This window comes from Patagioenas fasciata, chromosome 2 (genome assembly GCF_037038585.1).
Source record: "Patagioenas fasciata isolate bPatFas1 chromosome 2, bPatFas1.hap1, whole genome shotgun sequence".
Lineage (NCBI taxonomy): Eukaryota > Metazoa > Chordata > Aves > Columbiformes > Columbidae > Patagioenas > Patagioenas fasciata.
Genome location: NC_092521.1, coordinates 168,436,900 through 168,452,328, shown reverse-complemented (window position 1 = coordinate 168,452,328; position 15,429 = coordinate 168,436,900). Strand labels below are relative to the sequence as shown.

General features: G+C 51.8%; 1 protein-coding gene across 2 annotated transcripts in view; it reads left to right on the top strand.

Moving 5' to 3' along the window:
- SETD2 (SET domain containing 2, histone lysine methyltransferase) overlaps positions 1 to 15,429 on the top strand; it is a 65,889-nt gene that overhangs the window by 17,974 nt on the left and 32,486 nt on the right. For both annotated transcript variants that reach the window (XM_065829930.2, XM_065829929.2), the window contains exons 3-9: positions 930 to 5,332; positions 7,321 to 7,452; positions 8,869 to 8,997; positions 10,589 to 10,712; positions 11,657 to 11,734; positions 12,587 to 12,684; positions 14,047 to 14,173. In XM_065829930.2, coding sequence (XP_065686002.1) covers positions 930 to 5,332; positions 7,321 to 7,452; positions 8,869 to 8,997; positions 10,589 to 10,712; positions 11,657 to 11,734; positions 12,587 to 12,684; positions 14,047 to 14,173 — 5,091 coding nt within the window. The remainder of the gene's footprint in view (positions 1 to 929; positions 5,333 to 7,320; positions 7,453 to 8,868; positions 8,998 to 10,588; positions 10,713 to 11,656; positions 11,735 to 12,586; positions 12,685 to 14,046; positions 14,174 to 15,429) is intronic.

The window sequence follows — 15,429 nt, the reverse complement described above, 5'->3', positions numbered from 1 at the left end:
CGTTGTTTAAAAGCACCCATTCAGGAGTTAGATCTTGAAAACTGCTCATCTGGAATTGGGATCGATGCATCTTAGAAGGTGAGAGGTTCCCATGTTGAAGGAATTTTGTTGCTCTGGACTGGCTCCGTTTTCCAAAGCCGGGTGAGCGCTGTCGCTGCGGCTTTTGTGGTGGAGATCCCGAGCTCTTAATGTCCTAGAGAAGATGATTTCTTGGCTCATTATCATGAAAAACTTGCCGTAGGGGGATCCTCAATGCAGGACGGTGAGTGAGATCCGGGGCAGGAGCTGGTGCTGAGATGCCCGTGGAGCGTTTCAGTCGCTTGGCCTGGAGGTGACAGAGTCATCGCACACGACTGAGCCACCATGGGAATTCTTGGAGCTTGTTATATTAACACCGATCCACGTCTGAGCCTGGAAACTGATTAGGAATGACTTAAGGACTGAGACAAGGCTGTCAGCGGGAAGCAGGAAAGGACAGGCTATAAAACCACGGCTGTAATTCTCACTTGTCCGATTTACACCGAAACCAGACGCATCCTGGCGGAGGATGCGAAAACAAGCGCGCTTAGACCTTCAAAATGCAGGATAGTTTGTAGCCTGGGACCACAGAAACAGCGCAGAAAAGCGATACTAAAAAAATAAGAATTAAATTAAAAGAATTCTTTCAGTTTGGTCATTAATAAGTCAGTTTAAAAACCTCAACCCATACCCCAAAAGACGTTTTGCTCCAGACTGGGAGTGACTGGGTCATTGATTTTGTTCGCGCCAGCACGGCTCAGCTACCCCAGATTCCAGCCCAGGGTATCGGTTTCTATTTTATCAGCACGAAAAATTCGCTTGGCAAAAGAAAATTGTTTGGTGTGCCTGTAGAACAGAATTAAAACCCCAAAACCCCATTTCTTTAACTGCATCTTCTTCTTCTTTTGCAGGGCAAGCCTGAAACCGTGCAGAAAGCCGGCTTTATCAAGGGCCCGGTGTTCAAAGGCGTCGCTTCCAGTCGCTTTTTGCCCAAAGGCACCAAAACAAAGGTCAACCTTGAAGAGCAAGGAAGACAAAAGGTGTCTTTCAGCTTTAGTTTAACCAAGAAGACCTTACCGAATAGATTTCTGACTGCTCTCGGAAACGAGAAACAAAATGAAAGTCAGACCTCGCCAGCAGTACCCCTGCAGACTGAGCTTAACCCCAAAACTAAAATGGACCCGGGGGATGCCACTGGTTCAGCTGAGGAGTCTTCACCTCCCAAACCGAAGGTAGAATTAGGGAAGATCCATTTTAAAAAGCATTTACTTAACGTCACCGCAAAACCGCCACCAGCTACAGCAGCGACGCTGCCACCGCCGCCGCCTGTGACGCCGGGAACGGAACCGGTGGCCTCGGCCACGGACTTTCCCTCGACGCCGCCACCTCCCCCGCCACCCCCTCCGCCGGCGGCGTCACCAGCAGCGTCGATGCCGGTTCCCGCGGCCATGGCTTTGCCGCAAGCGCCGGCGACGCTGATGGCGACGCTGTTACCGTCGCCGCCCGCGGAAGCCGAAGCCCCCGCTTCGAAGGAGCTGTGTCACGCAGGCCCCAAGGAGGCTTTGGAGCCGGACGCCAAGCAGGACGCGGCATCGCGCGGTTCGGAAGAACGTGTCGCTCCAAACGCGCCTGAGCGGACGGAAATAACTCCGCAGAAGGAAGATTCCCATATTGGGAAGGAGGAGGAGGTTTCCGACGGCTCGAAGGGCGCTGCGCTCTGCTCCCGGCGGCCCGGCTCCAAGAGGAAGTTCTCGCAGTCCGACGGCACGCTGCTGGGCTCCGAGTCCGACGAGGATTCGGTGAGGACCTCGTCCAGCCAGCGCTCCCACGAGCTGAAGGTGTCCAGTACGGAAAAGGAGAGAGATCCCAGAAGAAGCTCGGCGTCCCTCAGAGGTGACGACCCGGGGAAATCCTCCTCGCGTTCCAAGTTGGACAGGGATGACAAGTACTCGAGCTATTCCAAATCGGAAAGAGATTCGCGGTATTCGTTCTCCCGCTCTCGGTCGGACAGAGAGAGGAGGCGAAGCCGATCTCATTCCCGCTCCCGATCCGACCGGAGCTCCCGAACCAGCTCTTCCTACTCCAGGTCAGAGCGCTCGCATTACTATGAATCCGACCGCAGATACCACCGGAGCTCCCCGTACAGGGAAAGGTCGAGGTATTCCCGTTCGTACGCGGACAGCCGGGCGCGAGAGAGCTCGGACTCGGACGACGAGTATCGGAGGACACATTCCAGATCGAGCGACTCCAGGCGGACGTCGTCCCACTCCTCCTCCTCCTACAGAGACTCCAGGAGTTCTTACTCTAAGTCGGACAGGGACAGCAAAGTCGAGTCATCTCACGCCGATGCGGAGAGGAGAGGAAGATCTTCGAAAGCCGATAGAGATTCCAAAAGGACTTCCGAAAGTGAAGTAACCAAAAGGTGCTCTCCCCTTGACGAGCTAGGCTATCGAAAGGGGACATCCCATTCTAAGCCCGACAGTAATGTGAATTCCTCCCGTTATAAGTCCACCCCTTCAAAGACCCCCACACCAAAGCCTGATAAATTTAAGAGTTCTTTCTGTTGTACAGAATCGATCGAAGAAATCAAACAGCAGTCTAATTCTCTAGATTCAGAGGCCTCTTGTCTAAAAAGCAGTGAGATCAGGATGTCCGTCGTGAGAAGATTTGAAAGGGAAAAGACGCTTTCTCCGCTACGTCAGTTGAACGATTCGCCCGCTTGTAAAAAGGCGGACGAATCGAAAGCGGGTTTTGCCAACTCTGAGGAGCTTGCAGGAAACGAATGCCACGACAGTGTTAAAGAACAAGAAACTTTATTAAAGATAAAGCACGAACAGTTAAGAACGTGTTACCCCGTGGAGCTGAGCGTAAATGGGTCCCCGGAGGGTAGCGCTGATGCTTTGGCGACGTCCAGTGCCTCCAAACCAGAGGATGTGGCCGTGTCTTCTGGCGATAGCCTGTGTCGCTCAGAAGCGTCGCCTGTCGTGAAGACGAACCCGTCGTATCTGTTGCCGTCTAACGGGTTGGAGAGCACGTGTGCATCTCGAGAGCAGGAGCCCGATGACTCCCGGGTCCAGTCCAGCGAGTGCAACAGCCTGTTTGGGGAAGCAGAGGCTCCGGCCCCGCAGCAGCAGGAGGAATGCACCGCTTTGCCCGTCCTGAATGTAGATCACTCTCAAACCGTACTTAAAAAACTGGACGATCAGGCGACTCCGTGCGACAAAACCAAAGAACCGTTTTTTTGCTACATTTCGGACGATGCCGCCCCCACTTTGTACCATTCGGAAGTTGAAATCGAAGCGGAACCGGTGGATATAAAAGTTATGTCCGAAGCTTTTCTGGACGTGCAGGTGGAGCCACAGACGGTTACGTGCGAGTATGAGAGTGTGGAAGATCAGCACGCGGGGTCGGCCTGTGATGGGGAGCACGACCGTCCCTCCCCGAAAAGGGACCCAGCCGCGGAGAGCTCGGGCAGGGATTCCTCCCAGGACGGCTCGTCCCCGAGGCTCAGGGACCATCCCGTGCCGGGGGAAAGCGCCTCTTCCAAATGGGACGTACCGCCGCCGCATTCGGAAGCCGACGAGGCGCTGGAGTCGGGGACTCGGCGCCTCAGCCCCGGTTCGGCACAAGGCAAGTTGTCGTTCCGAGATGAACACTCGTACTATTCGGAGGCGCCGCTGGAGCACCGCGGCAGAGAGGTCGTGGAAGAAAGTGCCATATCCACCGGGGGAGCCGGACCGGATGATTTGAGCGTTCAGTGTCCCAGCGTATCAGCTGAGAAGGATGAGGGACACGAGCCTTTTGTGGCTTCGGCTTTTCCAGACGCCTTATTTCCCTCTTGCGACGTCGTCGTCACCGCGGAAGAGACAGAAACTGTGACTCAAGCCCCGACGTGCGACAGCAGCGGCAACGCCTCCGAATTCATCCCCTCTGGCCGCCACGATTACTCGGACACAGGGGAGAGCGACAGCGAGGGGGGCAGCGAAGACAGCGACACCGAGGACTCGGATTCTGATGACGGCACGCCACGGAAACGCCTGCAGTCTGTGGTGGTGGTGCCCAAGAACTCGACTATCGCCATGGAGGAGAGCAGCCCCGGTTCCTCGCGGAGCAGCCAGGGCAACCGGCGCTTCTCCGATCACTGGGACGACGAGCGACCTGAGCCCAGTAGACCCTACTACGAAGAGAGATCGGAGAACGTGGCGAATAAAGGCGGTTCGCAAGTAGAGAGCAGATGTTCTCCTAGAGGGATGGAGAAGAGTCCGGCGACTTCTACGGAGCTCAGCAGGAAGGAGCCGGAGGAGCTGTGGCCGGACCCGTGCCAGCCGCAGAGCGATGGCGTTGACAGCACCAGCCAGGCGGACCTGACGGCCGATTCCCACGGCAAAACCAACGCGGATGAGAGGATGGCTTTGAAGGAGCTCGTCTCCATCGGCAGACCCGTCGGCCGACAGGATGAGCAGCCCTTTTGTCTACCGGAGAGTTACGAAGGTGCTGATAAATCCCGACACCAGACGAGCTTTACCAAGCCGGACAGTAGGCAGGGGAAGGCTGGGCTTAACCAGTCCGGCCTCGGGGACTTCTCCAGGTTGGGCGGTTTCCATCCGCCAGAGGATCTGGGTGGTTTGAGCTGGGACTTCTCGCAGGTGGAGACGCCCAGTAGCACCTACCAGCAACCAGACAGCAGCTTCGGCGTCTACTCGGGCTACATGTACCAGCCGGGCTCGGGCGCGTACGGCGGCTCTCAGACGTACTGGCAAGGCAATGGCTACTGGGACGCGCGGTCGGCGAGCAGACCTTCCACCGTTAATTACGAACGAATTCAAGGGCAAGTCCCGGATTCGCTGACGGAGGATCACGAGGAATACGAAGAGGACGAGCGTTGGGACGACGAGTGCAAACCTCGTTTCCCCAGCCCCTCGGGTAAATGCCAAGCGCCGGGGCAGAAGGAACAAGGTTCGGTGCAGGCGCACGAGATCAGCAGCAATTCCACCAAGGAGCCGCTGCCTGGCGGCGAGAAGAAGGAAGAGGCAAAAGCTTCGGATAAAAACGACGCGAAAGAGCGGGGCCCGCCAAAAAAAAGACGCCCGGAGTTGGAGAGCGATTCCGAGAGCGACGTGGAGTCGAGGGAGAAGAAGAAGGCGAGCGCGGAGGGGCAGGCGGCGGAGCCGGCGCCGCAGGACTCGTCTATGGTCGGGCGGTTGTGCATCATGGATGATTTCCGAGACCCCCAGCGCTGGAAGGAGTTCGCCAAGCAAGGGAAGATGCCGTGTTACTTTGACCTCATTGAGGAGAACGTCTACTTGACAGAAAGGTAATTTGCTTTTTTACTTTATTTTAAATATTTTTCCCTTTAGCAATTTGAGATTTCAACTTCTGTTTCTTTAGTGATAGCTTTTGTTTTTTTAATGGCCAAATTGGCATAATTTGGAGGGAGAAGAACGAGTGTTGCGTTCCCTACGTCTGGCAGAGCTGGTCATAGAGGAGACGACGTGCAGGGGAAAGGGAGCTGGGGGTCCTGGGGACAGCAGGGTGAGCATGAGCCAGCACTGGGCCCTTGTGGCCAGGAAGCCAATGGTACCTGGGGTGGGTTAGAAGGGGGTGGTCAGTAGGTCAGAGAGGTTCTCCTGCCCCTCTGCTCTGCCCTGGGGAGACCACACCTGGAATATTGTGTCCAGTTGTGGCCCCTCAGCTCCAAAGGACAGGGAACTGCTGGAGAGAGTCCAGCGCAGCCACCAAGATGCTGAAGGGAGTGGAGCATCTCCCGTGTGAGGAAAGGCTGAGGGAGCTGGGGCTCTGGAGCTGGAGAAGAGGAGACTGAGGGGGGACTCATTCCTGGGGATCAATATGGAAAGGGGCAGTGTCAGGAGGATGGAGCCAGGCTCTTCTGGGTGACACCCAGTGACAGGACAAGGGGCAATGGGTGCAAACTGGAACACAGGAGGTTCCACTTGAATAGGAGAAGCAACTTGTTGGGGGTGAGGGTGTCAGAGCCTGGCCCAGGCTGCCCAGGGAGGTTGTGGAGTCTCCTTCTCTGCAGACATTCAAACCCGCCTGGACCCCTTCCTGTGGAACCTCAGCTGGGTGTTCCTGCTCCGGGGGGATTGCACTGGATGAGCTTTCCAGGGCCCTTCAACCCCTGACACTCTGGGGTTCTGTGATTCTGTGTGATGCTGGACGAGTGTTTAACCCCCCGAGTCTCTTCTAAGCACAACCCGCTGGCTGGGCCCTGGCGATGGGAAGAGCTGCAAGAGCAGAGAACGTTGGGGAAAAAACGCAGAAAACCTTCTCTGTTCATCTCAACGTGATGCTGCCATATGGCTTTAATGGAGCTGCACCACCTCTGGGCTCGTCTATAGCGTCCCCAAACGCCATCCCGCTCCCTCTCCCAGGACACAGGGAAATCTGGATGCCGGGAAAGGTTTTTGGACAAATTGCTTTGGTTACTCACGTATAATTATTTGTCATCTCAAATGAGGTTTTTTAGATCTAACAGAACCGTAATTTGAAATATCAGAGGGCAGCTGATGTCTCCAGATGATCCTTTTCCCTCATCGTCTCATGGCAACTAAAATATCAGGAGATGCCTTTGATGCCTTTGTTCTCTTCTTTAACTACAGTTCGTTTTCTTTTCCATCGTCTCATTTGACAGTAAAGTTTCAGTAGCTAAACCCTCCAGTTTACTTTGTTAAAATAAAGCTACTTTAAAATGGTTTGTGTGCTCAACACGTGGTTTATATGTTAATATTTTAGAACAGAGGTTTTCTCCTGGCCTTTGGATCAGCGAAACCAAATGGACATTACAGAAGAGCTGATGCTGGAAGGGATCTGTGGAGATTATTTTATATGATTACAGTATATTGTCTTTCATGAGGGGCTAATCAAGGTTTATCCTTTTAAATTAAACCTTAGAACTTGTGCTTTGTGGTCTAGAAAAGTCAGGTCTGAAATGTCTGGAAATTGGCTTCTTGGGTGACAAAACAAAGGGGTTTTAGTCCTTCCCGCCTCCGCACGTCTGCGCTGGAGGTGAAAACGGATCACGGACATTGAGGAGAAGGAAAAGAAGTGAAATATCCTGGGGTGTCGCCCTGAGAAATCGTCTTTTGTGATCAGAAAGTCATCACGCTCAAAACAACCCCAGTGCCCTTGTTACCCCCGTTCCTTGTGGTTATCCAGAGATAATCGATCCACACATCCAGTTTCTAGAGCATAAATTTTCTCCGGTAACAACTGAACAATCGAGGAGTGATTTCTCTGCCCTGCTGCTGTTTAATCTGTATTTCAATGACTTGTCTGCCGTAGGAAGAAGAACAAATCTCACCGGGACATCAAGCGGATGCTGTGCGAGTGTCCCCCCCTCTCCAAAGAAGAACGAGCTCAGGGGGAGGTGGCCTGTGGAGAAGATTGTCTGAACCGCCTGCTCATGATCGAGTGGTGAGTTGAGTTCGGTGAGACGTCAGAGGGGGGCAAGTGTTGTCTTTGAGGTGACTTGGGAGCCCTGAAGTAACCCTGACATTCCTGGGGGGTGGCAGTGAGCTGCCCATGCTCTCCTTGTCACTGCTTGCTCTGGAGGGATCATGTCCAAGGTTCACCAAGGCCAAGTGCCGGGTCCTGTGCTTGGGTCACAACAACCCCATGAACGCTGCGAGTTGGGGAAGAGTGGCTGGAAAAGGAGCTGGGGGTGTTGGTGACAGCGGCTGAACATGAGCCAGTGTGTGCCCAGTGGCCAAGAGGCCACTGCATCCTGGCTGGGACCAGCACCGGTGTGGCCAGCAGGACTGGAGAAGTGATTGTGCCACCGGGGAGCCAAACCTTGAATCCTGGGATCAGTTTCGGGCCCCTCATGCCAAGAAAGGCCTTGAGGTGCTGGAGTGAGTTGAGAGAAGGGAACGGAGCTGGTTAGGGGCTGGAGCACAAGTGTGATGGGAGCGGCTGAGGGACCTGGGGGGTTCAGCTGGAGAACAGGAGCTGAGGGGAGACAGGGACACAAAGAAACGGCCTCAAGTTGCACCAGGGGAGGTTGAGGTTGGATCTGGGGAACAATTTCTTCCCCAAAGGGCTGTGGGGCATTGGAACAGGCTGCCCAGGGCAGTGCTGGAGTCACCATCCCTGGAGGGCTGGACAGACGGACATGAGGTTCTCAGGACATGGGGCAGTGCTGGGGTGGGTTATGGTTGGACTCCATGATCTCGAGGGGCTTTTCCAACCAAAATGATTCCATGATTTAAACCTGACCATAGGTCTGCAGGAACCTGGACCTTACAAACCTCCTACGAGGGCCTGGAGTCCTCTGCTCCTCAGCTTTAACTCGTGTGTGGAGGGGGTCAGAAATGCAAACGTAGCTCTACAAGAGATCATTATTTCCTCTCATTTCTCCTTGTGCCTCTCTCCCCAGAGCCTCAGCAGGCGGTGGTTGGTGTCTCCTCGTCCCTTCTGTAAGAGAAGAGGGAGGCAGGGGACAGGGACTCACCCCTGGCATGGGGGTGTCACCAGTTGGGTGGAAGGAGAGGAATTACCCAGCAGAACCTCTGCCCTTTGTTTTGTATTTCATAGCGTGGGCAGTAGACACGGGGAATGGGATATTCTGGGGGAAAAAGCCATAAAACGTGGGGAGAGGAGGCCAATTCATCCCGTTTTGATGATACGACCGCGGCATTCGCATTCCAAATGTTTTTATCTTCCTTCCAGAAATAAATCATCTCCATTTGCACGTTGACAGTCAGATGGTTGCGCTTTTTATAGCAAAACACGTTGGGAGGTTTTACATTGAATTGATTATGGTTCTTTGGTATCTGTTCCCATCGGAATTGTCCTGCTGGGAATTGATTTGTCCCGTTTCCTTCCCTTTAGTTCTTCCCGGTGCCCGAACGGCGACTACTGCTCCAACAGGCGCTTCCAGAAGAAGCAACACGCGGACGTCGAGGTGATCCTGACCGAGAAGAAGGGCTGGGGGCTGCGAGCCGCCAAAGATCTGCCATCGTAAGCCTTTGCTTTTTGAGGGACTTTACTCAAGTTCTTCCAGTTTTATGTGCTGTCCTTGTCCTCTGTCAGGGGTCCCTCTTCGTTACCTACCCGCTAATTGAGTTTTAGAGCTCCCGCTCTCGTTTTGCTCTCTTCTCCTTAGTGTTTCTGACAGTTTTGCTGCAGCTTTGTCTTGTTTTTCACCCGCTTTCTCTCCTTCCCTGTCCACACTACGCGGTGTCAGAGGAGCACACGCTCTGCAAGACTCACCCTCTTCTTGAATCCTCCTCCCCGTCGACTCCACGAAGATCCTGTGGGGACCCTTCCTCCCTCGTTAGCCTGATGTTAATTAACAGCGTAACTTCTGAGCCCTGGTTTGACATCAACCACGCTTACAGATCCGTGTCCGTGTTCGACTTGTGTCTTTGTCGCTAAACCAGGTGCTATTTCCCCATCGGCACAAAGAAACCGATGGGACTCGAACACGAGGATCACGCGATATTTTAACCCCTTGGCAGCAGGATGGGTGCTGAGATTTTTCCCGTTATTTCCTGTTTGGAAACCGTTGTGCTCAAAAAGCGAACGCGGCTGGAAGAAGGAAAAACAACGGGTTCATTTTGAGTAGGTTGGAGGTGGAAACTCAGTTTTTCCTTCTCTTGAAGACAAAGTTCTGAGGAACCCAGCGACGTCCAGGTCTCCTGGCAGAGTTTTTTACCGCTGTATCGAATATAGGAGAGCAACTCACAGGGAAGACACAAGGAAAAGTTGATTTGCTTCAGAGTTAGGCCAAGTTATCTCAAATGTGCTGAAAACAATTGTGTGTTTTCAGCCCAGTGTGTTTATGTAAAAGATAATGGCGTTAAGCGATGGTTCAAACGAACCGGCGCTCCCCATCGCTCTTCTCTTGTGCAGCGACTGTTCCAAAGAAGAGGTTGAACATCGTGGCATTTTCTGGGTCTTCATTTTCCAGATGTGCCAGATAAATCCACATAGTCCCCGGTGCTGCTGGATTTAACCCTCGCAAGAGCAGGACCCCCTTGGTTTTGGAATAATCAGAATAACCTGGTAGCAAAATCATTGTTGTAATAGAGGTTAGAGGTGGTGCTTTGTATCCGTGGTGTATGGCACAACGCAGGGTGGAAGAAATAAGTTCCTTTTAAGATCTGTATTTTTGTATTTATAATAAGGATATAATATATAGAGGTTTGGGGTTGTCCTGTGCAGGGACTCGATCCTTGTGGGTCCTTCCAACTCGGGCCGTTCTACAATTCGATGAATCCCAGATTTGTGGTTTTGTGATGGGGAGTTTGAGGGGAACTCGCCCAACTAAACCACAGGTTATCGGACCAGAACCCTTTATTTTGGGCGGATACAGAATAAACCCCTCTCAAAATGGAGCTTTATTCTTATGTCTGGGCTTTTTGCTGGGATACTTACCCATGTGATAGCGTAAAAAATCAGAATTAAGACATGAAATAATCACAGCTACACCACCACAATGACCAAACTCTGTTCTGTTCAGCAGACCCGTCTCTGCCGCCGTTATTTTCTGTTCCGTGGTGTTTCTGTGGCTAAGCAGTGATGGCTTTTGACCTCTTGGTTTTTGCAGCAACACTTTTGTCTTGGAATACTGCGGGGAGGTGCTGGATCACAAGGAGTTCAAGGCTCGTGTGAAGGAATACGCCCGCAACAAGAACATTCACTATTATTTCATGGCCCTGAAGAACGACGAGGTGAGCGGTGGCGTTGGGGGCTCAGCCCTGATTCCATACATCCATTCCCTTTGAACCCTCTAAACAACATCCTGAATCTATTAAAAAGGAAACTTTGGTTGGTTTTGCGTTATCATGCATTACATTATTTTCTTAACCCAGTTTCGAGCTGATTTAGCAGAATCCTTAGGCCAAGAAACCTCATTTTCTCCCTCGCGTTGCTCGCAGAGCAATGTTGAATTGGGCCGGTGTTACCCGGTGGGTCCCTACGTGCAGGATTAGTGTCGCTGAAATACTTTTAGACCAGGAGTTATTAATTGTTTCTCCCTCTGGGATGGCGGAGCTGCGGCACAGCGCGCAGCCTCGCTTACCTGCTGACAACAACGTGTGTATAAATAGAAATTTAATACCATATTCCGCTTGTCTCCTCTGTCAAAACTTTTTGGCTCTGTGGAGCGTTACAGTAAAAGAGCTAAAAATACCCCAGAGTGCTTTTTTCCTCCAAAATAAGCAATTTCCATAGCTGCCGTGGGCTTGTTTCGTGGTCACAAGGGGGCACAGGGGAGTGTTTCCGACACAGGATCCAGGAGATGACCTTGCTGGTCGGATACAACACGTGTGACAAAGACATTTGGCTTCCCCAGCCTTGATATTCCTTATATCAGAGGCTTATATTCAGGACCCCATACCCACTGAAGAACTCAGTGTTAACCCGTAATGAAAACTAAGAACCATGCACCAGTTTCTTAGTGCTCTTTATTTTTGGGACACTTAATATTACTATAAAACCCTTTATGACAACCAAATAAAGTCGATGACTGGAGCAGAAAAGGGTTCTCTCTCTCTCTCTCTCTCTCTCTCTCTCTCTCTATATATATATATATATATATATATATATATGTATATAAAATACTGCCTCGTATTTCACCCAGTGCTGTTTAACTTGAATTGTCATTTGTTTTCAGATAATCGACGCTACGCAGAAAGGAAACTGCTCTCGGTTTATGAACCACAGCTGTGAACCGAACTGCGAGACACAAAAGGTAAAGGGCCGGATCAAAGCTGCGACCCAACGAGCTCAGACCGAGCAGCTTTGCTCCTTTATTTCTGCATTTCTTTGGGTTTTCTGTTTTTTTGGTGCTGTTGTAACTTAGTGAAACGGCAACAGCTCCTTGAAACAGCTGAACTGAGGGAGTGCGGTCTGCATGAGCGGGTAGTGAGGTGCCTGAGAACTGGCTGAAGGGAAGAAGGCAGAGAGTCGTGGTCAATGGGGCAGAGTCCATTTGAGGCCTGGATGCAGTGCAGAGCCTCAGGGGGCAGTGCTGGGGCCGGTATTGTTCAATATATTCATCAATGATTTGGATGAGGGAATAGAGTGACTGACAGCAAGTTTGCTGGTGACACCAAGCTGGGAGCAGTGGTGACACTGGAAGCTGTGCTGCCATCAGAGACCTGGACAGGCTGGAGAGCTGGGCAGGGAAAATGTAATGAAATAGAACAAGGGCAAGGGTAGAGTCTGGAATGTGGGCAGGAACAACCCCAGGTTCCAGTGTGAGTTGGGGAATGAGCTGTTGGAGAGCAGTGTAGGGAAAGGGAGCTGGGGGTCCTGGGGACAGCAGGGTGAGCATGAGCCAGCACTGGGCCCTTGTGGCCAGGAAGCCAATGGTACCTGGGGTGGGTTAGAAGGGGGTGGTCAGTAGGTCAGAGAGGTTCTCCTGCCCCTCTGCTCTGCCCTGGGGAGACCACAGCTGGAATCTTGTGTCCAGTTGTGGCCCCTCAGCTCCAGAAGGACAGGGAACTGCTGGAGAGAGTCCAGCGCAGCCACCAAGATGCTGAAGGGAGTGGAGCGTCAAGTCTTTGTCCTGACTCTTTCACCTTGTTTTCCCTTGCTTTAGTGGACGGTGAACGGGCAGCTCCGAGTTGGGTTTTTCACCACCAAACTGGTCCCGTCGGGCTCCGAGCTGACGTTCGATTACCAGTTCCAGAGATACGGGTACGTTTGGCCTTTTTCTACTGCTTTTGTGAGCATTGGCGCGGCAAAAAACCCTGCAAAGCCTCTTCTAACCGAGCGCTTGTAAATGAACCGCGATTCAAGTATACTAAAAAAACCCTACCTGGGTTAAGTTTCTTGTGTTTCTAACACGCGATTAGGAGAGGAATTTAACATCTTTCCCAGTGTCGCTTTATTGCCTTTTTGTTTCCCTTCGTACCCTATCTCCCCAGTGGAAATTTCCCAGCTCATTATCTTGATTGTTCCTTCCTCTGTCTAATGATTAATTCCCCAAGCTCCTGCCTTTGGGATGCCCTTCCTTGGTGTCTTTTCATCCCCTCCCTCGCCTTTTACGACTTTGCAGCTGCTTGTAGAGCTGTAAAACCCCCGACAACATGTTCTCATCCTGTGCGAAAGCCCCAGCCTCCCCTCCCTAAACCTGAGCCTAAAATTGTTGCTTATCCAGGCACATGGCAAAGTATTTCGCTCTTTGAGCACAAAGACTTGAAACAACGTATAATTATGAGATTAATTATCAATAATCCCATATTTTTAATTGAATTAAGGAACGCCTCTTCCTTCTGGATCCTTCTGCAACACCACAGCTCTTCCTATGAACCAGAAATGGATCTTTAGTTGCTCTATGAAGTTATTAGTGCCAAAGCGTCAGGTGCTGGGTGTATTTTGCTGTTCTTGCTGCACGGCAGATTTACCCTCAGCCCTTCCGGCTGCTCTCGCAGCAACGCCTGTTTGATTTCTATCAGTTGAAAATATCCCCAAAGCTGGGGAAGAGTTGCAGAATATGCAGGTTATACACAGATAGTTTGATTTTTGTCTGTATGTGGCTTAGCGCTGCAGACCCAGTGGATTATACACATAATAAAATAACCCCATATCGACATTTTCCCAAGCATTTGTGCCATATGGTTGAAAATTGATGGTTTCTCGAGTAGAAAATATGGAGGTTTTGCAGAAATATTACCTGAAGAGAATATAATTTATATCTCTGTATAAACATGCAAATATATCGATTTGAACCTTATTATTCCCACAAATCCTCCGCTCATTCTTTATCCTGTTTTGAGCAATAACATGCAAACCTTTTTCCTAATAAATGTAATATCAGTTGCATATTCATTGAGGAAATTAATACGTCGATTGCGATGCATGGTACAAAATTTGCAGCCCCAACACCTCCACAAAATAAAGGTTTTGTTTGAATTCTTAGCGTCCGGAAGGGCCTCGCTGGGCAGAAAAGCCGCTGTTTCTCTCTTGGGAGGGTGCTCTGAAGAGTAAGGTATGATAACAATAGCGAATGCACACAAACTGTTACTGACATTTTCCGTTTCTTGTACCCACCGACAGCAAAGAGGCTCAAAAATGTTTCTGCGGCTCTGCCAACTGCCGGGGGTACCTGGGCGGGGAGAACAGGGTGAGCATCCGCGCGGCCGGCGGGAAGATGAAGAAGGAGCGATCCCGTAAGAAGGACTCGGTGGGTCCCGTTCTCCTTTAAATGTGCTTTTTAATTCATTTCTAAGTGTAGCAGCGCCCAGTCGCTGGTTTGATCCTCTCCGTGTGTCGTCAGCTCACCCCTGTTGTCGTTTGGTGATCCATAACGGCCTTTTCCATGGATGTATTTAAGTAGTTTTATAGTTGTGGTCGATGGGCAGAGTCCAGTTGAGGCCTGGATGCAGTGCAGTGCCTCAGGGGGCAGTGCTGGGGCCGGTATTGTTCAATTTATTCATCAATGACTTGGATGAGGGAATAGAGTGACTGTCAGCAAGTTTGCTGGTGACACCAAGCTGGGAGCAGTGGTGACACTGGAAGCTGTGCTGCCATCCAGGGACCTGGACAGGCTGGAGAGCTGGGCAGGGAAAAATGTAATGAAATAGAACAAGGGCAAGGGTAGAGTCTGGAATGTGGGCAGGAACAACCCCAGGTTCCAGTGTAAGCTGGGGAATGAGCTGTTGGAGAGCAGTGTAGGGGAAAGGGAGCTGGGGGTCCTGGGGACAGCAGGGTGAGCATGAGCCAGCACTGGGCCCTTGTGGCCAGGAAGCCAATGGTACCTGGGGTGGGTTAGAAGGGGGTGGTCAGTAGGTCAGAGAGGTTCTCCTGCCCCTCTGCTCTGCCCTGGGGAGACCACACCTGGAATATTGTGTCCAGTTGTGGCCCCTCAGCTCCAGAAGGACAGGGAACTGCTGGAGAGAGTCCAGTGCAGCCACCAAGATGCTGAAGGGAGTGGAGCATCTCCCGTGTGAGGAAAGGCTGAGGGAGCTGGGGCTCTGGAGCTGGAGAAGAGGAGACTGAGGGGGGACTCATTCCTGGGGATCAATACGGAAAGGGGCAGTGTCAGGAGGATGGAGCCAGGCTCTTCTGGGTGACACCCAGTGACAGGACAAGGGGCAATGGGTGCAAACTGGAACACAGGAGGTTCCACTGCAAGAGGAGAAGCAACTTGTTGGGGGTGAGGGTGTCAGAGCCTGGCCCAGGCTGCCCAGGGAGGCTGTGGAGTCTCCTTCTCTGCAGACATTCAAACCCGCCTGGACCCCTTCCTGTGGAACCTCAGCTGGGTGTTCCTGCTCCGGGGGGATTGCACTGGATGAGCTTTCCAGGGCCCTTCAACCCCTGACACTCTGGGATTCTGTGATTTCATCTTCTCAGCGCTTTAGTTAAATCTGTGTTTAATTTAAGTCCCACCGGAGAGAGACATTCGCAGCCCTCAACGCCACAACCTACTAAAAACCAGAT